The sequence below is a fragment of the Manihot esculenta genome, chromosome 11 (genome assembly GCF_001659605.2).
Source record: "Manihot esculenta cultivar AM560-2 chromosome 11, M.esculenta_v8, whole genome shotgun sequence".
Lineage (NCBI taxonomy): Eukaryota > Viridiplantae > Streptophyta > Magnoliopsida > Malpighiales > Euphorbiaceae > Manihot > Manihot esculenta.
The window spans coordinates 7,279,965-7,306,661 of NC_035171.2; the positions used below are offsets into that span (position 1 = coordinate 7,279,965).

The 26,697-nt window shown below is 20.9% G+C and overlaps 1 protein-coding gene and 1 long non-coding RNA gene across 2 annotated transcripts; one reads left to right on the forward strand and one right to left on the reverse strand.

The window, feature by feature from the left end:
- The first annotated feature begins 1,359 nt into the window (after window positions 1–1,359).
- On the forward strand, window positions 1,360–5,154 carry LOC110608031 (receptor like protein 21-like). Its single transcript, XM_021747239.1, has 3 exons — window positions 1,360–1,378; window positions 1,468–1,554; window positions 3,248–5,154. The coding sequence occupies exons 1-3, from the start codon at window positions 1,360–1,362 to the stop codon at window positions 5,152–5,154; spliced, it is 2,013 nt and encodes a 670-aa protein (XP_021602931.1).
- A 1,178-nt stretch (window positions 5,155–6,332) lies between these two features.
- On the reverse strand, window positions 6,333–7,729 carry LOC122725176. The gene is made up of 2 exons (XR_006352628.1): window positions 7,427–7,729; window positions 6,333–6,801 (listed from the first exon to the last, which is right to left on the reverse strand). It is a non-coding gene; the product is annotated as an uncharacterized LOC122725176 (long non-coding RNA).
- Window positions 7,730–26,697: the final 18,968 nt, after the last annotated feature.

Sequence of the window (26,697 nt, forward strand, 5' to 3'; positions counted from 1 at the left end):
CAGAGCTACACTAGGCTCTAAGCTAGTGGTGTCAGATTTTAAAAGATATTCACAGAAAAGGAAAGAAAGGAGACGCCCAGATAATGACGACAGGAAAGCGGAGGCGGCAGAGGACAAGAAGAATAGAGAAAAGACAGAAGAATAGAGAAAAGACAGAAAGAGGAAAGAACAGATAGAATTCAGAAACTGCGCAACAACTGAAAGATGAAAGGATGTTATTAAGGCACCTGAACCCGAACAGACGCGATCATAATGGTTCTTGATATTCACCCCCTCGGCAGCTGGGGCAATAACTACCGAGAAGGTGAAGGGGCAATTGATGACCGCTGGATTCCTTCACCCCAGACCAGGGGCTTGACCACAGCTCAAGGCCCATGACATAGAGGCCCTCACATCTGACATACACAACAAGCCTGGCCCATCCAACCTTCAAGGCCGGGCTCGACCCATCTTCCTCACTCAAGCCGGCCCGGCCCATACGAAGCAGGCCCTCTCCACTCAGGCTCAGCGCCTGGCCCAACTCTTAGCTCAGCCCAGGATCCAGAATAATGTTCACCAGACAGCCTGGCAGATCCGCTCGAACGTACGTACGAGGAGAATCAGAGGCCGTTACGCATGGAGCAGGCGGCTGATACCCTAGTACCTCCGAATCCGCATGGCAGAGACGCGTGGCCCAATCCTGGAGAGACCTTTACACGTCACTAGCAAGCAAGACAATGTATAAAAGAGGAGTCCCCTCCTCAGAAGAAAAAAAGCCTTATTCAGTAATATAAAACCCTTGTAAAACCCTATTCTATTGGATCTCAGATCATCATAACTCATATCAGGAAATAATAAAAACATTATATTTATTATACTCTGGACATAGTATATATTGTATTTTTAAATTAAATAAAATTATAGTTAAAAGGCCTGAGAAAATATTGGAGATAATTAAGATTTTTTTTATCATTTAAATTACTGTTAATAATAAATTTAAATAAAATATTTTAATTTTATAAGATATTTTTTTAATTGAAAAAATTTTTAAAAAATTAAGTATCACTGAAAATAATTTAAGAAGTTACTATATATATATAATATTTATTAGTAATATATAAATAAAATATATATATATATATATATATATATATATATATATATATATATAACAATTAAAACTATTAGATTAAATTGTAATTTTAATAAAAAATTTGACTTTTTTTTCATTACCCTTATCCTTACCTTTATTTAAATATGAAATATTTTGCAGGTTTTGAAAAATCGGAGAAATTAGATATTAGTGGGAATAGATTCAATAAAAGTATATTATCATCGTTGAGAGCTCTTATATCACTCAACACTTTAATTCTTACGAACATGTACTATACCATGGATGGTTTATTTCCTATCCAATGTATGTTTGATTAATCTTGGATTTATTTTTTTTTACATTCATTTTATCATAATATTCTGTTTTTTGTCCAGTTATTTCTGTAGAATTAAAGAATTTAAAGAACTTAACATTATTGGATATAAGTGATAATGGTTTCAATGGCACCCTATTATTTAAAGGTAAATTTTAAATTTCTTATTTTTGTATTTATTTTTTAAAAAATAAATGAGTTTTTCAAATATTTTTATATACAATTCTACAAAATCATGTATAAATTAAAATATTTCTCTTTATTATTTTAAAGATTTATTATATATTATGTATATTCATAAATTCATATTTTACTTTAAAAATGATATAATTGAAATAAATTTTTAAAATAAATAAAATGTAAATCATAATTTTATTAAAATGTTTTTGAATGGAATAAGTATCTACCTACAAAATAATTAAAATTTATGCTAAAAAAATTATTTTTATTATTTTTTAGATTTTTTGAAAATAAAATAAAATAAAATAAAATTATAATAATTAATTTATATATTATTATAATAAAAAATAATTTTAAAATAATTAAAAAAAATAAATAAAAATTATGAAAAGAAAAAAATATATATATTACATTTATATTTAAAAATATAGATATATAATATGTCTAAATACAATTATAATTTTTTTACTAATATGTTCTTTATTAGTCGCATTCTTCTAATTTTTAAGAATTTTTTTTGAAATGTTTATATTTTATATTATAAATATATTTTTTCTATATTTATAATTCATATATCTATTGAATATATGCCGATCCGTGAAATAAAATAAATTTTAAATAGGAGTGTTAAAATTTTTATTATTTATTGTAAAAATCTTCACCAAATTAATTAATACATTAGTTAATTTAAATTTTTTTTACCTGTTTGTACAATTTGATAAATTTTTTATTTTTATTTAATTTTTAAGAAAATAAGCAGTAATCTATTGTTTATAATGGGAAGCATACTATTTTTTTTATATATAAATTATGAAAATGATGATAAATTATTTAATTCACCTAAACTTACATATGTCCTATTACACTTAATAAATATTTAATGAATAAATTATAAATATGAATATTTAATTGAATTATTCTTAAAAATTTAATGCCTGACTCTTAATGGAATTAATTATAAAAAAAAATATATTTATTGTACTCTAGACATAATATATATTATCTTTCAAATATAGATATATAATTATTTAATAAAATATAATTTTGAGAGATAATTAAGAGTATTTTGATCATTTAACTTACAATATTATATTGATGTAAATAATTAATCAGATAGTTTAATAGAAGAAGTTCCTACAAATGTTATATAATTTATACCAGCAAATGAATTAAGTCAGTCTAGTGCTGCAATAAAAATTAATATTGCAATTTAAAATTTAATTCCTCTAAAATAATATAATTTTAATCTTATAATAGTTATGAAAATAATATATAAGTGAAATCAAATATTAAGATAAACAAAATTTTGTTATTAATATATAATAACATAGGTTAATTACATAAACTTTTAATTTATTACAAAAATTAATATCTATATCAATAAATTAGTCGATTTAATTTTTTTTGTTATACAAAGTTTTCGACTTTCAAAAGGTTAGAGATTTTGAATTTGACAAACAACGCTTTCACGGGATGTATTCCGGAAGATACGTGAACTCCACCTTCTCTGAAAGTATTATATTTATATGGTAACAAATTCAGTGGCTCTTTAACAAAGCAAAGTAAGTTTACATGAAATGCAGCTAAATTTCAATTTTGTGATAATCATTTGCAGAGAGAAGATGTTAATGTTATTAATCCTTTTATTTGTTATAATATAGGTTTGTGTGGTTTAAAAGGTCTTCAACTTTTAGATCTCAGCTATAATGAATTTGGAAGCACTCTTCCTCCATGCCTTGGCAATTTGACATCTCTCACATTCCTAGATCTGTCTGGAAACCACTTAACAGGGCGTCTTCCTTCATTTTGGCCACCTAAGCTCCAATATGTTGATCTTAGCCATAATCATCTCCAGGGCGTATTCTCTTTTAATTATTCCAGCCTTGAGAATGGTTGGATTCCATCATTTCAGTTAAGGGCTCTTATAATGCAAGATTGTGGTCTCGAAAGTATTCCTGAGTTTCTGTTTCACCTATTCAAATTGGAAGTACTTGACCTTTCTCACAACAAACTAAAAGGAAGATTTCCTTATTGGTTACTTCAAAACAATGGAGGACTTAAGATCCTAGATCTCAGGAATAATTCTTTCAATGGCCAGCTTGAAATTGGGGCAAAGATGCTTCCGAGCATGACATATCTTAATTTAGCCAAAAATCATTTTAAAGGAGATCTTCTTTTTTCTGCCGGTGATGACTGTAAATTGGTCGTTTTAGATTTGTCTCATAACTACTTTTCAGGGGAAGTTCCAGAGAGACTGCTTTCAAATTGCATTTCTGTGAGCTATTTGAGGTTATCTCATAATAATTTTCATGGTCAAATAGCATTGTTTAACTTGACTCGAATTGCTGATTTGCAATTGAATGACAACCAATTCGAAGGAACCCTATCAAGTTTACTCACCAATTTTAGTCATCAAAGCTCTGGCCCAGTGGTGTTACATTTGAGCAATAATCAATTGCACGGTGAGATTCCACACAGGATGGGTAACTTCACAGGATTGAAATATCTCAACTTGCGCGATAATCTTTTTCAAGGTCAGATTTCATGCCAACTTCTTTCAACAGGAATAGAGTATCTAGACTTTTCTTATAATTCTCTTTCTGGGTTGTTACCTTCTTACTTTAATGGAAATTCTTTGCGACAAATAAATTTGCAAGGTAATAGATTCAGTGGCTCAATACCTGAAGCTTTGCTCAATATCTCAACACTGAACTCATTAGACTTAAGCGACAATGAGTTGTCGGACACCATTCTTAATAAATCTGGTGAGAATTTAAGTGGTTTACGAGTTATTTTATTACGAGAAAATCATTTCAATGGCTTCATTCCAAATTGGTTGTGTCAGCTGAATAATGTCAACTTATTCGATCTCTCAAGGAACTCCTTTTCTGGGTCTATACCCTATTGCTTATATAATCTCTCATTTGCAAGGGAAGGAGAAGGACATCTCTATGATCCTCCATTCAGTGATAAACTTTTTGAATGGGTGATAGAATATAGGGGTAGCAGCAAAACTCTCTTTGATAACAGAGTTTCTTTTGATGCCGAGGTTGATGAAGAAAGTGAGTTTGTTACAAAATATAAAGCCCACACATATAAGAATAAGGCTCTTAATTTAATGTCTGGATTAGATTTGTCAGTAACGGGTGAAATTCCATATGAACTTGGAGCGCTATCTGAGATTCATGAATTAAACCTATCACACAATCAATTGACAGGATCTATTCCGAGATCTTTTTCAAATTTATCCCAAATAGAAAGTTTGGATCTCTCTTACAACATTTTAAGTGGACAAATTCCAGTGGAATTGATCGATCTAAACTTTCTAGAGGCATTTAGCGTGGCCCACAATAATTTATCCGGTAGAATTCTAGACATGAAAGGACAATTCAGTACATTTGAGAGTAAAAGTTACGAAGGGAACCCATTTCTTTGCGGAACTCAAGTGAGAAGAAAATGCCACGATGATAATGATGAACCATCTCCATCACAAATGGAGTCACCACAAGAAGAAGTGGGAAATGGTATGAAATTGATTGCGAGATTTTTCTTACAAGTTTTTCAGTAACTTTTATAATGTTCTTTTTGTCTGTCATCACCATTTTATATGTCAATCCTTATTGGCAACAGAGATTGATCTATCATACTAAACAATATCTATTTTCATGTTATTACTTTTTGTATGATAATTTAGTGAAGTTATTTGTCTAATTTTCATACCATTAATTAATGGAATCAGTTCTTAGATCATTTAGAGCTAATAGTGCTTGGACTGGTAATGTGAATTTACAATTGTTGTATTTATAACAATTTTGAGTATTAATTACCAAATTAATTTTAAATTGGATATGTAAAATTGATTGTGATTTAATTTATATTAGAATTTTTAATTATAAATAGTCTAATTAAAAGAAAAATTGAACAAGCTAAAGCATCTAGACTTGAGCTGGAACTTGCTTATTACTCTCTCACCCAGTTTTATAGACTTTTTTACAACTATTTGACAGGATTAATACCTACTTGCTTGAAATTACAAAATACATGGGGTTTGCACTAAAATCTGTACTCAACTCTTCAATACTAACAACATTGGATATCAGAGACAATAATCTATCCAGCAAGATTCTTGATTCAATAACTTCACTTCCAATTTATAAGGTTTTTTGCTGAAAAGAAATCATTTGGCTGGTACTATTCCAATTCAGTTATGTCAACTTATCGCATAATACGAGAGGAAAAATTTAAGTCAGATTCATGCATTGATTTTTTATTTTTGTTACTTGTACTTTGTCGCCAAATTACATTGGCTAGTTAAATTTCCTTTGTACTATTGAAAAGTAAAAATTGAGGATTCACTAGGTTAGTGTACTCCCTCATCAAAACTCTTCAATGAGCAAATACTTGATAAGTTTAAATCTGAGTAACTATTTCCTAAGATTAGGTCAGAATTACACATACTAACGAGTCACTTGTTTGAAAATTGAATTAACCGATCCTGACATTGATTTAGTGAAATAGTTTCTCTATTCACTTTTCACTAAACTAAACAAGTTGTTGCCTTTCATAATTAAGAAATTAAAATATCCTTTGTTCACCTTCTGAATCAGCGACAATCAAGGATTCAGAACAGAAAATCTCCCATGATCATAAGCCAAAAAGGCAGAGAGCTGGCAGAAAAAATCTTTGGTGGCCAAGCATTAACAAAACAGAAAGTTTCAATACAATAAATTTACCAAGAGGGACGACACATTAACATGTGATTTCTAATTTAGTAAATAATGCATCAGTTTGAAGATGTGCAGAATATCAGCAGGTAAAACAACTGGCTAATCAAATTTATTATTTCAGAATCCACATCAATATTAACATAGGAATTAACAATTTATCTATTAAGGATTTATCTTAGTCATTTAAATGGAAAGCCAAGGGGAAAGAAAAGGGGCATACAGCAGCACCACCATGAAGTTTTTCATATTGAAAGATCAGCCAAGCTAAAAGTCCTTTCCACGGGTTTGAACCAAGAATCCGCCCTCTTCTTCCTTAGCTCTTCATCTATTAAGGGGCGAAAAATGGTATCCGTCTTAGCCTTTTCTCTAGAAGCAAATATCTCCTCCTCTTTCTAAATCCCCACAGCCAAACCAGCAGCATAGGCCGCTCCAAGAGCGGTTGTCTCTATATCAGCAGGTCTCACAACTGGGGATCCCAACAAGTCCGCCTACAAACCATTATGAATGCAAACAACTAAGACTGCGCTCCAGAAAATAGGCAAGAAATTTAGATAAATATAATACATAATTATTGTGAAATCTTTTCATAAAGAAAATTTTATTAAAAATCCAGGAAAAACTTAGCATGTCACACGCCACTAAGATCCAAACTTAGAACAAAATTAGCCCCAACATGCTAAGTGAAAAAATCTGGAAAATCTCGATGCAATAAACAAACAACGGTAACAAATTAAACCAGCAGCACTAGTTACTTCAAGAAACCAATACACATCACAAAGATGCAACAAAACCTCCTAAAAACCAGCTATAAAAAAGATACCAAAGGTTACTCAAAACAATGAAAACAAACCAAAATCAAAACAACAAAACCCAGGCATTCATAAAGAGCAGCAAGGAACCAAGTGAAGCCTCCACAAAACAGCAGCCGAGAAGCGACGAAGCAAATACAGAAAAGCAGAGAACAACAGACCATCAACATGGAGCCGAAATGCAATTCAACTTAGTAGAAACCAACCAAACCATGAACTCCTTTTCTAGGCATAGCCACAAGTTATTCACATTACTGATATCATAGTTTAAAAAAAATTATTAAAGAATGCACAAAAGTCAAACCTGCAATTGCATCAGAAGGTTGTTAACAGTTGCACCACCATCCACTCTAAGCAAAAACTCTCCCTTTTCATTCCTGTTTTCACCCTTTTCCCCTGCATCTTTGTGCATTGAGTCCAATACATCTTTAACTTGAAAACATATGCTTTCAAGTACTGCACGAGCAATATCAGACTTATTTGTAAATCTTGTGATCCCAATGCAAACCCCACGAGCATCATCACGCCACCATGGAGCAAACAGTCCATTATTAATTCCATTATTAATTAAATTACATATTATCAAAAATAATTAAAATAAATTGATGAAAACACACACTCATCCGAAGCATGAAAGTTCTCTTCTAGGACCAGAATTTTAAAAATACGATGCTCAAACAAGGCTTAACTTAATTTTTCGTTGCAAAGACTCAAAAATAAAAAATAAAAAAAAATCCAAGTTTCACTATCATGATTTTAATTGTATTTTTTTTAGTACTTCAATCATAAAAAATTATATTAATTTACTTTTTACGCAAGGGATCTTAGTTTTCCACAATTTTAAAAAAAAAAAAAATTTACATTTTTAATATTTAAGTCAATAAAAAAATAATTAGCAAAAATTTTTTTTTATTAAAATATTAATATATAAAATTATTAATATATTTTAATTTTTAAATTAAAATTAAATAATAAAAATAAATTATTTTATTATAAAATATTTTATTTAATTGATTTTTTTAAATATAGATTATTTTTCATAAATAAATAAAATTTAAATAACTGCAGTAAATATTAATAAGGATATATGAAATGATTTATAATTATAATATTTGGAGAAAGATAAAGACACGGAGAGACGAATAGAAATAATGGTGAGAGAGATCGAAAGAAAAAAAATCATATATAGTAATAGTCATTCTTTGGACTACAATTTTAAAAACATCAAAATAAGTTTGTAAAGATTTAATAAAATTCTAAGTGCACTGCTATAATTCTTTTTTAGCGTTTTTAACTTTTTATATTTTTTTTAATGATTTTTTATTCGAAATTATATTAATTTAATTCTAGGCAATTTGGTAATTTATTTATATTTTATATTTTTTTTTAAAAATATTATTTAGTCTTTATAGTGTGAGAAAATTTATTAGTTAATTTTTCAATTTTAAAAAATACATTCAAATATTCTTGATATTTTAAAAAGTCTATTAATTATTTTTCCATTAATTTTAACCGTTAAATATTATTAAAAAAATAAAATATCTCTAATATAAAGGAATTAATTAATATATTTTTTAAAAATTTAAAGAACAATTAATAAGTTTTTTAAAATCATAAAGACTATTTAGTAAAATATTTAGCTATTAAAATTAATGAGTTTCTCCATAGTATGGATCAAGTAATAATTTTTTCTTTTTGAATCAATATAGATTGTGACTTGGCACATTAAACCAAAAATCCCTTAACGTTATCATTTCTTTCCTTTCATTGGATAAACTATTTTTTTTCTTAAAATATATATTGATTCAAAAAAATTTTGAAAAATATTATTGTAGAGATATTAAGTTTTCATTAATAAATTTATTTTTGTAAAAAAGTTAATTTTATTTATTGTAAATTTTAAAAATAAAGCTAAGCATAGAATTAAATTTTACTTTTATTTTTCTATTTTATAATTTTAATTTTAAAAATATTAATAAATGAAAATATATATTACGGTTATTCCATGTATTATAAAATATAATTAATCTCATTTAGATTAAGAATTGTATATAGAGGTGATCTGAATTTTCTCATATAAAATTGGGTGGGCCACTTAAACTAAAGTGATTATGAAGTTTGGTCATTGAATAATAATTAGAAACATAATAAAATTTTTGAAAATTTGATAATATTATTAATTTAATTAAAAATTTTGAGAAAATATAATTATATATTGATGTGGTTGTTAAATATTAATTGTTCATTGAAATTATTATCCGTATAAGAAGATTTAAATATTCCAGTCAACAAATTTAAATACAATAAAATTAATTTTAAAAAATTTTATGAAAATTTTAGAATAATATCACACATCACTAAAATAGAAAATTCATAATAAAATAATGTAATCCACTAAATTATGAAACAAAAATACAGAATAAAGAGCTTATTATAAATTAAAATAGCTGAATATATAATTATATTTTATTTACATTAAAATTTTAATTTATTCAACACTAAAATTTATAAAAATCATAACAATTAAACACAAATTAGTCATATTACTTTTTATAAATAATTAATTATATTATTAATAATTTATTGAAAAGTAAAAATTATCATATATTACTAATTGTATTTTAAATGAATTATTATAAGTTAACAAAATTATATGAATATAATTTTATCATTTTATAAAAATTTAAAATTCAATGAGTAAAATTATAAATAAAGTTAATAATCAATTCAACTATTTATAACTTATTTTTATAAATTATCAATATTATAATTAATATGTTTGATTGGTATAAATTTTATAAATTATGGTATTCAATAAATTATAATTTTTTATTAATATTGTTAGCTCTGTTAATTAAAATTAATTTTTTTTAATTTAATAATTTTTATATTTTATAAATATCTTAAATTTATTTAATTTAAATAATAAGCGAAGAAAAAGAAGAATTTTAAAACAAAAAAAGAAAAAAAAAATTTAAAAACACAATGCTCAAAGAAAGTTTAACTTAATTCTTCATTGCAAAGACTCAAAAATAAAAAATAAAAAAAATCCAAGTCTCACTATCATTATTTTTATTGTATTTTTTTATTATTTCAATCATAAAAAATTATATTAATTTACTTTGTACGCAAGTGATCTTAGTTTTCCACAATCTTTTTTCAAAAAATATATTTTTATTTTTAACATTTAAATCAATAAAAAAATAGTTAACAAAAAATATTTTTTATCAAAATAAAAATATATTATTTTCTATATTTAAAATTGTATTAAAATATTAATATATTTTAATATTTAAATAAAAATTAAATAATAAAAATAAATAATTTTATTATAAAATATTTTCTTTGATTGATATTTTTTAAATATAAATTATATTTTTCATAAATCAATAAAATTTAAATCAATGAAATAAGTATTAATAATAATATATGAAATTATTTATAATTATGATATTTAAAGAGAGAGAAAGACATGGAAAAATAAATGGAAATGATGGTGAGAGATACGGAAAGAAAAAGAACTATGTGGAGTATTAAACATTAATAGTCATTCTCCATACTACAATTTTAAAAACATCACAATTCGAGAAAATAAATTTATAAAGACTTAATAAAATTTTAAGTCTGCTGCTATCATTTTTTCTTTTTTTAGCGTTCTTAACATTTTGTATTTTTTTTAATAATTTTTCATATGAAATTATATTAATTTAATTTTTAATTAGTTCTTCCGTTAATTTTAACTATTAAGTATTATTAAAAAAAATTAAAATGCCCCTAATATAGAAGAATTAATTAGTATATTTTTTGAAAATCTAAAGGATTAATTAATAAATGTTTTAAAATCATAAAGACTATTTAGTAAAATATTTAACGGCTAAAATTAATAGAGGGATTAATTAATAAAATTTTTAAAATATTAAAAATATTTTAATATATTTTTTAAAATTAAAAAATCAACCAATAAATTTTTTACCATGAAAATTAAATAGTAACTTTTCCTTTTTACTAATAAAGCCCCTACTGTTGCATTGGAAATTAGATTGTGACTTACGAAAGATCCCTTAAATGGATTTTTTTACGTCCGTTATCATTTCTCTACCTTCATTGGATAAACTTTTTTTTTTTTCTTAAGAAAATATATTGATTCGAAAAAATTTTAAAAATTATTATTGTAAAGGAATATTAAGCTTCTATTAATAAATTTAATTTTTTAAAAATATTAATTGTAAATTTTAAAAATAAAACTAAGCATAGAAAAATTTTGAAAATAAAAGCTAATTAAATTTCACTTTTGCTTTTCTATTTTATATGTTCTAATTTTAAAAGTACTAATAAATAAAAATAAATAAAAATATACATTACAGTTATTTCATATACTATAGAACATAATTAAGCTCATTTAGATTAAGGCTTGTATACAGAGATGGTCTGAATTTTTTCATACGGAATTGGGTGGGCCACTTAAATTAAAGTGATCATGAAGTTTGGCCATTGAATGGTAATGAGAAATTTTCCTTTTTCTTCTCTGAAAAAATTCCCAGTTAATACGTTTAGATAGAAATTTTGAGAAAAATACAATAATGATTTGTTAAAATTATTGTCTGTACATAAAAGACTTAAATATTTTAGTCAACAAGTTTAGATACAATAAAATTAATTTTCAAAATAGAAAATTTAAGAGAAATATCACACTGTCACTAAAATAGAAAATTTATAATAAAATACTGTAATCTACTAAATTATGAAACAAATAATTTATTATAAATTAAAATAGCTGAATATATAATTATATTTTATATTAATTGTGATTAATCTGCATTAATATTTTAAGTTATTCAACATTAAAACTTATAAAATCATAATAATTAAACACAATTAATTATATTATTAATAATTTATTAAAAAAGTAAAAATTGATCACATATTACTAACCGTATTTTAAATTTTGCTATGCTATGAATTATTATAAATTGATTATAATTTTATTATTTTATAAAAATTTAAAATTTAATCAATAATTTTAAATACAGTGAATAATAAATTAAATATTGGCAATGACATGATTTTTAAAGTAATAACAGATCACTCCATTTTGAAATACAAAATATTGACAATAACATGATTTACAGAGTAATATTGTAATTTATTCATAAAGTAAATTATTATTTAATTATTTTTAAATTTTTATAAATGGAAATGTTATATTTTAAAAAAGAAAAAGTAAAATATCAATGCAACGCAAATAGTAATCCTAATTAAAGTATGCAGATTATCATATATATACTCATTGTAAATGATGACAACAGAGGGAAAAAAAAAAAAAGAAACGTATAAATTATTTTATTTTTTATCAATTTTATCAATTTTGTTTCATGCCTTTATTTTATTAGTAACAGACTTCTTCCAAAGATGTGAGATTTTGAATTTAAATATTAGTTAAAGTCAATTATTTAAAAAAAATAAAATATAATTTGAATATTTTTTTTATTAATACATTATATAATTTGAAAACTCTGTCGAACTCAATCTCAATCTTACAACTAATGATAATTTATACAAACTCAAAATAAAAAAATAAATTAAAAAAATCAATGATTTAATCCTATCAAACACAAGTCTGATGACTAACAATAATTTACACAATATCAAAATAAAAAATAAATAAAAAGAAGTCAATGAACTAAGTCATTTGATAATAAAATCTAAATTATCCCAAACCTCAAATTTCAAATTGAAAGTGATTGTGGTCCACATACCACACCAAATTGTACTCCTTTTCATTTTGTTTTCTTCTATTTTCGTTTTCAAAGTACATTCAAGATACGGTTATATTTAAAATTATATCATTAACTCAATTAAATTTGAAATGGAAATCGATTAATAATTTTTAACTCAAATTTAAGATTGAAAATATCTAAGATGACCGTTCTAAACACTTCCTTTCAAATTTTTATTAAAAATATTGAAATTGGCAATATAATCTCTAGAATTTGATATGCTTTCAACTGCGAATTCTAAAAAGTAAAAGTTATATATGAAAAAAGTAAAAGTTATATATTAAAAAATAAGAGTGATGGATGGTAGCATCGCATTTTATGTGTGAAATAAAATTTAATGTATTTTAGAATGTATGATTGAAAAGTTAATAAAAAAAATTTAATAAATGTGAAAAAGTGGATAAAAATTATAGAAAAGAGAATATTTTGCTTCAAAAGTTTATTTGATTTATTTTTTAAAATTTATTTGATATTTTTTTTAAAATTTAATAGTTTTATTAATTACACTTCAAAAAATTAAATGTCTTATTAATTTATTTATTGATCTAGATTTTAAAGGTTGCCTTTTTGTTAAAAGAAAAAAAAAAATTGGCTCTCTTAGATTTCATGGAAACAAAGGTTGCTTTGAAGAAGATAGATTGGCTCTCTTAGATTTCAAGGCATTCCTTGGTTCCAGGCAGACCATCTTCTTCCTTCATGGATTGATGATCCAATCAGCAATTATTGTGAATGGGAGCGTGTCCTTTGCAACTCAACCATTGGTTTGGTCATGTAACTGAGCCCTCGCTCAACAATACACGAAAATATGATATTGATGATCTCAGTTAATACGTTTAGATATAATAAAAATTTTTAAAAATTTAATAATATTATCAATTTAATTAAAATATCAATATATAAAATTATTAATATATTTTAATTTTTAAATCAAAATTTATTAATAAAAAATAAATTATTTTGTTATAAAATATTTTCTTTGATTAATATTTTTTAAATATAAATTATTTTTTATAAACAAATAAAATCTAAATCACTGGAATAAGTATTAATAATAATATATGAAGTGATTTATAATTATAATATTTAGAGAGATAAATACAAATTAATTATATAATTTTTTTATAAATAATTAATTATATTATTGATAATTTATTGAAAAAGTGAAAAATTATCACAGATTACTAACTAACTGTATTTTAAATGAATTATTATAAATTGAAAAAGTTATATGAATATAGTTTTATCATTTTATAAATATTTAAAATTTAATCAATAAAATTTTACAGTTAGTAATAAATTAAATTATTTATGACTTATTTTTATAAATTATCAATATTATAATTAATGTGTTTAATTGATATAATTTTTTGTAAATTTTGGTATTCAATAAATTATCATTTTAATTTAAATTTTTAATGAGTTAACATGAAATAGTAAAGTGTTATAAGTATATATTTAGAATTATTTCAATAAGAATAATAATAAATATTTTAAAACACTTGAACTTAAAATAAAGGGAATTGGAGAAAATTTTATATATATATAAAGTAAACAAAATTCTGGAAAAAAAAATTAAATTAAAAAAAAGGTAAGGTGAGGATGTAATTTTGTTGTTATTAAAGAATATTAATATATTAATTATATAAAATTTATAAATATATAACGAATAAAGCTCGTAAAAAAAATTAAAATATATAGTAAATTTCATAAAGTTGATTTAATATATTAAAATAAGGAATTGTTATTATCTTTAATAATGAAAATAAAATATAATAATATGATTCTAAGTCCACTATTATGATTTTTTGTTTTAGCATTCTTAACTTCTAGGTAATTTTTTTAAGATCTTTCATCCAAAATTATATTAATTTAATTTCTAGGTAATTTAATAATCCATCTATAATTTAACTCATTTTACTTTCAATAATAGAAATAAAGGAAAAGTTACGTATTTTTTTCAATTCTCAGCAAGTTGGTAACTACATCCATCACTTCACCACTTTAACTATACGTAAATAATAATAATAAATAAAAATATAAATTTTAATAGAATCAGTTAATTTTTTTCTATAATTTAATTCTTATAATGAGAAAAAATTTATTAATTAGTCTCTCAATTTTAAAAAAATATATTAAAATGCCTCTAATATTTTAAAAATCTACTAATTAATTTTTCTATTAATTTTAACCATTAAATATTATAAAAAAATCTAAAATATCTCTAATATAAAAGAACTAATTAATATATTTTTTAAAAATTTAAGGGATCAATAAATAAAATTTTTAAAATTATAAGAACTATTTAGTAAAATATTTAACGGTTAAAATTAATAAAAAATTAATTAATAATTTTTTTTAAATGTTTAGAATATTTTAATATATTTTTTAAAATAAAAAAATTAATTAATGAGTTTTTTAATCATAAAAAATGAATAATAATTTTTTCAAGCCCCTATTGCATTGGAAATTAGATTATGACTTGGCCACATTAAATCAAAGATCCCTTAAATGGATTTTTGATGTCCTTTGCCATTTGCAGAAAAAAATCCTTCATTAGATATTGATTCGAAAATTGTTTTAAAAATATTATTGTAAAGATTTTGTAAAGAGATATTAAGTTTCCATTAATAAATTTAATATTTTAAAAAGTTAATTTTATTTATTATAAATTTTAAAAATAAAACAAAAATTTTACTTTTGTTTTTCTATTTTATAAATTTTAATTTTAAAAGTATAATAAATGAAAATATATTTTACAGTTATTTCATGCATTATGAAACATAATTAACCTCATTTTAGATTAGGACTTGCATATAGAGATAGTATGAATTTTCTCATAGAGAATTGAGTGGGCCACTTAAATTAAAGTGATTATGAAATCTGGCAATTAAATGGTAATTAGGAATTTTTTTTTTGAAATTTAGATGATATTACCAAAAAGTAAATTATTTTTTAAATAGAAATGTTAAATTTTAATATGAAAATATTTTTAAATATATTTCATTAATATATTGTTGCTTTTTTTTTAAAAGAAAAAGTAAATATCAATGCCAAATAAATAGTGGTACCAATTAAAATTTGGTCATAGAATGGTAATTAGGAAATTTTGAATTCATATGGGACTATTTGATATTAATTTAAGAAATTAATAAATTATTGGGATGGTTATCTGAAAAGGAAATTTTAATGATCCAATCAATATGTTCAAATAAAATAAAATTCTTGAAATTTTAATAATATTATTAATTTAATAGAAAATTTATTAATTAGTCTCTCAATTTTAAAAAATACATTAAAACGTCTCTAATATTTTAAAAAATCTACTAATTAGTCCTTTTATTAATTTTAACCGTTAAATATTGTAAAAAAATTTAAAAAATTTCTAATATGAAAGAACTAATTAATATATTTTTAAAAAATTTAAGAGATCAATTAATAAATTTTTTTAAATTATAAGGACTATTTAATAAAATGTTTAACGATTAAAATTAATAAAAGAACTAATTAATAGATTTTTTAAATGTTTAGAATATTTTAATATATTTTTCAAAATCAAAAAATTAATTAGGGAGTTTTTTTATATTATAAAAACTGAATAATAATTTTTTCCTTTTACTAATGAAGCTCCTATTATTGCATTGGAAATTAGATTGTGACTTGGGCACAATAAACCAAAGATACCTTAAATGGATTTTTCATGGCCTTTGTCATTTTGGGGAAAAAATCCATTCATTGGATATTGATTTAAAAATTTTTAAAAAAATATTATTGTAAAGATAGTGTAAAGAGATATTAAGTTTTCATTAACAAATTTAATTTTTTTAAAAAGTTAATTTTATTTATTGTAAATTTTAAAAATAAAACAAAAATTATACTTTTGTTTTTTCTATTTTATATATTCTAATTTTAAAAGTACTAATAAATAAAAATATTAGAAATTCACGAACTTTATAACTACTGATTAAAAAAGAAAAAAAATTTTATACTCATATATATTTTACGGTTGTTCCATATATTATGGAACGCAATTAACCTCATTTAGATTAAGACTCGCATCTCTCCAAATTTCTCATCTCTCTGAATTTTCTCATAGGATGGGCCATTTAAATTAAAGTGAGTATGAAGTTTGGTCATTGGTAATTAGGATTTTTTTTTTTGAAATTTTGATGATTTTATAAAAATAAATTATTTTTTAAACGGAAATGTTAAATTTTAATATGAAAATATTTTTAAATATATTTTATTAATATATTTGATGACTAAGTCTAAATCATTTGATGACTAAAAAAGAAAAAAAAACATAAATCATTTGATGACTAAGTCTAAATCAAAATAAATAAAAAGAAGTCAATAAATCAAGTTATTTGATGACTAAGTCTAAATCATTCCAAATCCTGAATTCCAAAATGAAAATAACTGTGGTCCATATACCACACCAAATTGCACTCCTTTCCATCTCATTCTCTTCTATTTTCATTTTTCAAGTCCATCTGCTATGATTTATGATTTATGATTTTTTTTATGTTCTTAACTTCTTATATTTTTTTATGCATTTTCATCCGAAATTATATTAATTTAATTTTTAAGTATTTTTTTCCTCTTAAAAAGTCTCTTCATTAAATAAACTATTTTTTCTCTTAAAAAATAGTTTTTTAGATTTTTTTATTGATTCCTTCCTTTTTTAAAAAAATTATTGTAAAGAATATGTAAAGAGATATTAAGTTTCATTAATAAATTTAATTTTTAAAAAATTAATTTTATTTTGTTTTAAATTTTAAAAATAAAATTAAGCATAGAAAAATTTTGAAAATAAAAATTCATTAGATTTTACTTTTGTTTTTCAATTTTATATATTCTAATTTTAGAAGTCCTAATAAATTAAAAAATCATAAGTTTACGAGTTTTACAATTACTAATTAACAAGAAAAAAAATAATCGTGAGATGAGAAATTTATAAATGCTTTAATCTCACTAATAATTAGATTAAAATTTGGATGTACTGAATTTTTTCATATGCAATTGGATGGGCCACTTAACTTAAAGTTGATTATGAAGTTTGGCCGGTAAATGGTAATTAGAAAATCTTGAATAAATATGGGACCGTATTTGATGTCTCAAACTTGCTTTCTATACTAATAATATTTTAGATTTATTCATAAAGTAAATTATTATTTAATTATTTTTTAAAACAGAAATGTTAAATTTTAATATGAAAACATTTTTAAATATATTTCATTAATATATTTATTGTATTTTTTTAAAAAAAAGTAAATGAAATCATAATTAAAGTTTAGTCACGAAATTGTGAATGAATCGTAAACCACATTTTATACTGAAATTAATAAATTATTGGGATGATTATCTAAAAGGAAATTTTTAATGTTACCGTCAATACGTTTGGATAGATTAAAATTTTTAAAATTTTATAATATTATTATTTTAATTAGATATTTTTAGAGAATATAATAAACCACTTATCTACCATTGACCTATATAATTACTTTCTTTTTTCTAGTGGCTTACCAAAATATCTCTTTCTAAACGTCCTTAGTCGCCTACAATATATGAAAAAAAAATCATACTAACTTTTTAACACGACCAACCTTTTTACAAAATATTTAGGAAAATAAATAAACATTAGTAAGTAAAAAATGATCACTGTACTTTAAATTTTACTAATTATACTATAAATTAAATGGATTTTTCACGTCCTTGATTCAAAATTTTTTTTTTAAAATATTATTGTAAAGATTCTGTGAAAAGATATTAAATTTTCATTAATAAATTTAATATTTTAAAAAAGTTAATTTTATTTATAGTAAATTTTAAAAATAAAACAAAAATTTTACTTTTATTTTTTTATTTTATATATTTTAAATTTAAAAATACTAATAAATGAAAATATATTTTACCGTTATTCCATGCATTATGAAACATAATTAATCTCATTTAAATTAAGACTTGCATACAAAGATAGTCTAAATTTTCTCATATGAAATTGGGTGGACCACTTAAATTAAAGTTGTTATGAAGTTTGACCATGGTAATTAGGATTTTTTTTAAAATTTTGAAAATTTTATATACATTACCATTTAAGTATACAAATGAATGTCTATCTTTTTAAATAATGTTATAGTTGGAAACAAAAGTATACAAATTAGAAACATTTAAGTATACAAATGAATGTCTATCTTTTTACTCAAGCGATCTTAGTTTTCCACTATCTTTTTTCAAAAGAATATTTTACATTTTTAACATTTAAGTCAATAAAAAAATAGTTAAAGAAACATATTTTTGTTATTAAAATAAAAATATATTATTTTTTTATATTTTGAAAATTTTATTAAACTATTAATATATTTTAATTTTTAAATCAAAATTAAATAATAAAAATAAATTATTTATTATAAAATATTTTATTTGATTGATATTTTTAAATATAAATTATTTTTCATAAATAAATAAAATCTAAATCACTTAAATAAATATTAATAATAATATATGAAATTATTTATAATTATAATATTTAGAGAGAGATAAAGGCATGGAGAGATGAATGAAAATGATGGTGAGAGAGACCGAAAGAAAAAAACCATATAGACTATTAATAGTTCTTATCTGGACCACAATTTTAAAAACATCACAATCCAAGAAAATTCTAAGTCCTCTGCTATTGTATTTTTTTAGTGTTCTTAACTTTTTGTATTTTTTCTTTTTTAATGATCTTTTATCTGAAATTATGTTAGTTTAATTTCTAATTAGTTAGTTCTTTCATTAATTTTAACAGTTAATTATTATTAAAAAAATTTAAAATATCTCTAATATAAAAGGACTAATTAGTATATTTTTTAAAAATTTAAGGGATCAATTAATAAATTTTTAAAAATTATAAAAACTATTTAATAAAATATTTAATGACTAAAATTAATAAAGGGACTAACTAATAAAATTTTAAAATGTTAATAATATTTTAATGTATTTTTTAAAATTAAGAGATTTGAATTTTTTCATATCATGAAGATCAAATAGTAACATTTCCTTTTTACTAATAAATTATTAATGTATTTTAATTTTTAAATGAAAATTAAATAATAAAAATAAATTATTTATTATAAAATATTTTATTTGATTGATATTTTTTAAATATAAATTATTTTTCATAAATAAATAAAATTTAAATCACTCAAATAAATATTAGTAATCATATATGAAATGATTTATAATTATAATATTTGGAGAGAGATAAAAACACGGAGAAATAAGTGAAAATGATGGTGAAAGAGAAATCGAAAGGAAATTAAAAGAAAAAAATTATATAGATTATTATATACTTTAATAGTCATTTTCTGACCACAATTTAAAAAAATCAGTGTTTGATAAAATAAATTTATAAAGACTTAATAAAATTTTAAGTCTACTACTGTGATTTTTCTTTTTTTTCAGCATTTTAAATTTTTTATAATTTTTTTAAATAATCTTTTATCTAAAATTATATTAATTTAATTTCTAGCTAATTTGATAATTCATCTATGATTTAATCCATTTTATTTCAAATAATAGAAATAAAAGTAAAGTTATATAATTTTTTTAATTTTCAGTGAATCTGTAACTGCATCAATTACTTCATCACTTTAACTATATGTAAATAATAATAATAAATAAAAATATAAATTTTTAATAGAATCAGTTATTTTATTTTATAAAGAAAAAATTATTATTTAATTCTTATGATAAAGAGAAAATTTATTAATTGATCTCTCAATTTTAAAAAATATATTAAAATATTTCTAATATTTTAAAAAATTCTACTAATTTGTCCTATTAATTTTAACAGTTAAATATTATAAAAAATCTAAAATATTTATAATATAAAAAAATTAATTAATATATTTTTAAAAAATTTAAGGGATTAATAAATAAATTTTTTAAATTATAAGAACTATTTAGTAAAATACTTAACATTAAAAACTAATAAAAGAACTAATTAGTAAACTTTTTTTAAACGTTCTTAATAATTTAATATATATTTTAAAATAAAAAAATTAATTAATAATTTCTTTATATCATAAAAACTTAATAATGATTTTCTTCAAGCTCCTATTATTGCATTGGAATGGAACATAATTAAGCTCATTTAGATTAAGACTAATAGAGATATTTGAATTTTCTCGTGTGAAATTGGGTGGACCACTTAAATTAAAGTGATTATGAAGTTTGGCCATTAAACGGTAATTAGGATTTTTTTTTTATGAAAAAATCCCAATCAATACGATAAAATTTTTGAAAATTTATAATATTATCAATTTAATTAGAAATTTTGAGAAAATACAATAATGATTCATTGAAAATACAAGTTTGAATACAATAAAATATCAAAGTTGGAAATATTTCAGACTTAGAAAATGCTTTAAGTTCACTAAAAATTAATATGTAATGTGAGATTGAAATTTAGATGCAGACGAGCTAAATTTTCATTTTTGGAATTGAGGTGGGTATCTTAGAATATGTAATATGAGATTTCTTGGCATAATTCTCCATTTGATTTTCCAGACTTTCTTCTTTTAAGTTCCAAATTTCTCCTTTTCATTAGGAATCCAATCAAAATTTTATGGCAAAGTTAATGTAAAATTCAACTTGAAATAATCAATTTAGTTGCTTAATGTAACCCTATATATAATATATAATTTATAAAATATTAGTTTATAAAAGTTATAATATAAACGAAAATCTAATTATATATTATTAAAAAAATATTATACTTTAGTATTATTGATAAAAATATAAATAATATTTAGTTTGGGTATATATGTTAATTAAAGAAATTAAATTAATTCCATTATTAATTAAATTACATATGATAAAAAATAATTAAAATGAATTGATGAAAACATACACTCATCCGAAGCATGAAAGTTCTCTTCTAGGACCAGAATTTTAAAAACACGATACTCAAAGAAAGCTTAACTTATTTTTTCATTGCAAAAATTCAAAAAAATACAAATCAAAGTCTTACTGTCGTTATTTTTATTGTATTTTTTTTATTACTTCAATCATAAAAAATTATATTAATTTACTTTGTCCGCAAGCGATCTTAATTTTCCACAATCTTTTTTCTAAAAAAAAAAAATTATATTTTTAACATTTAAATCAATAAAAAAATAGTTAACAAAAAAATTTTTTTTTATCAAAATAAAAATATATTATTTTCTATATTTTAAAATTTTATTAAAATATTAATATATTTTAATATTTAAATCAAAATTAAATAATAAAAATAAATAATTTTATTATAAAATATTTTCTTTGATTGATATTTTTTAAATATAAATTATTCTTCACAAATAAATAAAATTTAAATCAATGAAATAAGTATTCATAATAACATATGAAATGATTTATAATTATAATATTTAAAGAGAGAGGAAGACATGAGAAATGAATGGAAATGGTGGTGAGAGAGACGAAAAGAAAAGGAACTGTGTAAACTATTAAACATTAATAGTCATTCTCCATACTATAATTTTAAAAACATCACAGTTCGAGAAAATAAGTTTATAAAAACTTAATAAAATTTTAAGTTTGCTGCTATTAATTTTTTTTAGCGTTCTTAATATTTTGTATTTTTCTTTTTTAATAATCTTTCATCTGAAATTATATTAATTTAATTTTTAATTAGTTTTTCTGTTAATTTTAACCGTTAAGTATTATTAAAAAAAATTTAAAATGCCCCTAATATAGAAGAACTAATTAGTATATTTTTTGAAAATCTAAAGGATCAATTAATAAATTTTTTAAAATAATAAAGACTATTTAGTAAAATATTTAATGGCTAAAATTAATAGAGGGATTAACTAATAAAATTTTTAAAATGTTAAGAATATTTTAATATATTTTTTAAAATTAAAAAAATCAACCAATAAGTTTTTTACCATGAAAAATAAAAATTAGATTTTGACTTACGAAAGATCCCTTAAATGGATTTTTTACGTCCATTATCATTTCTTTCTCTTCATCGGATAAATGTTTTTTTTCTTAAGAAAATATATTGATTTGAAAAAATTTTAAAAAAATATTATTGTAAAGGAATATTAAGCTTCCATTAATAAATTTAATTTTTTAAAAATGTTAATTGTAAATTTTAAAAATAAAACTAACCATAGTAAAATTTTGAAAATAAAAGCTAATTAAATTTTACTTTTATTTTTCTATTTTATATGTTCTATTTTTAAAAGTACTAATAAATAAAAATATATATTACAGTTATTCCATATATTATAGAACATAATTAAAATTCCATATATTATAGAACATAATTAATCTCATTTAGATTAAGACTTGCATACATGGTCTGAATTTTTTCATACAGAATTGGGTGGGCCATTTAAATTAAAGTGATCATGAAGTTTGGCCATTGAATGGTAATGAGGAATTTTCTTTTTTTTTTTCTCTGAAAAAAATCCCAGTCAATGCGTTTAGATAGAAATTTTGGGAAAAATACAATAGTGATTCATTAAAATTATTGTCTGTACAGAAAGACTTAAATATCCCAATCAACAAGTTTTGATACAATAAAATTAATTTTCAAAATAGAAAATTTAAGAGAAATATCACACTGTCACTAAAATAGAAAATTCATAATAAAATATTGTAATCTACTAAATTATGAAACAAATAGTTTATTATAAATTAAAATAGCTGAATATATAATTATATTTTATATTAATTGTGATTAATCTGCATTAATATTTTAATTTATTTAACATTAAAACTTATAAAATCATAATAATTAAACACAAATTAATTATATTATTTTTTATAAATAATTAATTATATTATTAATAATTTATTAAAAAAGTAAAAATTGATCATATATTACTAACCGTATTTTAAATTTTGCTATGCTATGAATTATTATAAATTGATTATAATTTTATTATTTTATAAAAATTTAAAATTTAATCAATAAAATTTCAAATACAGTTAATAATAAATTAAATATTGGCAATGACATGATTTTCAAAAGTAATAACAAATCACTCCATTTTGAAATACAAAATATTGACAATAACATGATTTCCAGAGTAATATTGTAATTTATTCATAATTTATTGAAAAAATAAAAATTATCACATATTACTAACTACCTGTATTTTAAATGAATTATTATAAATTCAAAAAGTTATATGAATATAGTTTTATTATTTTATAAATATTTAAAATTTAATCAATAAAATTTTACAGTGAGTAATAAATTAAATTATTTATGACTTATTTTTATAAATTATTAATATTATAATTAATGTGTTTAATTGATATAATTTTTGTAAATTTTGATATTCAATAAATTATAATTTAAATTTAAATTTTTAATGAGTTAACATGAAATAGTAAAGTGGTATAAGTATATATTTAGAATTATTTCAATAAGAATAATAATAAATATTTTAAAACACTTGAACTTAAAATAAAGGGAATTGGAGAAAATTTTATATATATATAAAGTAAACAAAATTCTGGAAAAAAAAATTAAATTAAAAAAAAGGTAAGGTGAGAATGAAATTTTGTTGTTATTAAAGAATATTAATATATTAATTATATAAAATTTATAAATATATAACGAATAAAGCTCGTAAAAAAAATTAAAATATATAGTAAATTTCATAAAGTTGATTTAATATATTAAAATAAGGAATTGTTATTATCTTTAATAATGAAAATAAAATATAATAATATGATTCTCATAGTAATATTTTAAATTTATTTATCTAGTAAATTATTATTTATTTTTTATAAAGGGAAATATTAAATTTTAACATGAAATATTCTTAAATATATTTATTTTATTTTACTTTTTAAATTTCATAAATATATATCAAAATATCAACTATATAAAATTTTATCAAAATAAAAATGTATTGTTTTCTGTATTTTAAAAATTTTATTAAAATATCAACTATATAAAATTATTAATATATTTTAATTTTTAAATCAAAATTAATTAATAAAAAATAAATTATTTTGTTATAAAATATTTTCTTTAATTGATATTTTTTAAATATAAATTTTTTATAAATAAATAAAATTTAAATCACTAAAATAAGTATTAGTAATAATATATGAAATTATTTATAAATATAATATTTCATGAGAGATAAATACATGGAGAGACGAATGAAAATGATGGTAAAAGAAAGACTCAAAAAATTGAAAGAAAAAAAATCATATAAAATAAGTTTGTGAAGACTTAATAAAATTCTAAGTCCACTAATATGATTTTTTTAATATTTTTAATTTCTTGTAATTTTTTAAAGATTTTTCATGGAAAATTATATTAATTTAAATTTTAGGTAATTTGATAATCCATCTATGATTTAACTCATTTGACTTTCAATAATAGAAATAAAGGTAAAGTTACGTAATGTTTTCAATTCTCAGCAAGTTGGTAACTACATTCATCACTTCACCATTTTAATTATATGTAAATAATAATAATAAATAAAAATATAAATTTTTAATAGAATCAGTTATTTTATTCTATATAAAGAAAAGATTACTATTTAATTTTTAAGATGAGAGAAACTTTATTAATTAATCTCTTAATTTTAAAAAATGTATTAAAATGTCTTTAATATTTAAAAAATCTACTAATGAATTTTTTTATTAATTTTAACCGTTAAATATTATAAAAAAATTTAAAATATCTCTAATATAAAAGAACTAATTAATATATTTTTTAAAAAATTTAAGAGATCAATAAATAAATTTTTTAAAATTATAAAAACTATTTAGTAAATTTTTTTAAATGTTCAAAATATTTTAGTTTATTTTTTAAAATAAAAAAATTAATTAATAAGTTTCTTTATATCATAAAAACTGAATAATAATTTTTCAACCCCTATTATTGCATTGGAAATTAGATAATGACTTGGCCACATTAAATCAAAGATCCCTTAAATGGATTAAATGGATTTTTGACGTCCTTTGTCATTTGCGGAAAAAAAAATCCTTCATTACATATTGATTCGAAAATTATTTTAAAAATATTATTGTTAAGATTCTGTAAAAAGATATTAAGTTTTCATTAATAAATTTAATGTCTTAAAAAAGTTAATTTTATTTATTGTAAATTTTAAAAATAAAATAAAAATTTTACTTTTGTTTTTCTATTTTATAAATTTTAATTTTAAAAGTATAATAAATGAAAATATATTTTACGGTTATTCTATGCATTATGAAACATAATTAATCTCATTTTAGATTAAAATTTGCATATAGAGATGGTTTGAATTTTCTCATAGAGAATTGGATGGGCCACTTAAATTAAAGTGATTATAAAGTTTGGCATGGTAATTAGAATTTTTTTTTTCTAAATTTTGATGATATTACCAAAAAGTAAATTATTTTTAAATGGAAATGTTAAATTTTAATATGAAAATATTTTTAAATATATTTCATTAATATATTGTTGCAATTTTTTTAAAGAAAAAGTAAATATCAATGCCAAATAAATAGTGGTACCAATTAAAATTTGGAATGGTAATTAGGAAATTTTGAATTCATATGGGACCATTTGATATTAATTTAAGAAATTAATAAAAGTTAATGATCCAATCAATACGTTCAGATAAAATAAAATTTTTGAAATTTTAATAATATTATTAATTTAATAGAAAATTTTGAAAAATACAATAAATCACTCATCTATCATCGACTATAATTGTTAAACATTAATGATTCATTGAAATTATTGTGCAAGACTTAAATATCCCAGTCAATAAGTTTGAGTAGAATAAAATTC

What these genes read in the sequence shown, in the direction of transcription:
- LOC110608031 (XM_021747239.1), top strand. An exon ending in TGGCACCCTATTATTTAAAG is followed by an intron (nt 1,555 to 3,247) that starts GTAAATTTTAAA and finishes GTTATAATATAG; the next exon opens with GTTTGTGTGGTTTAAAAGGT.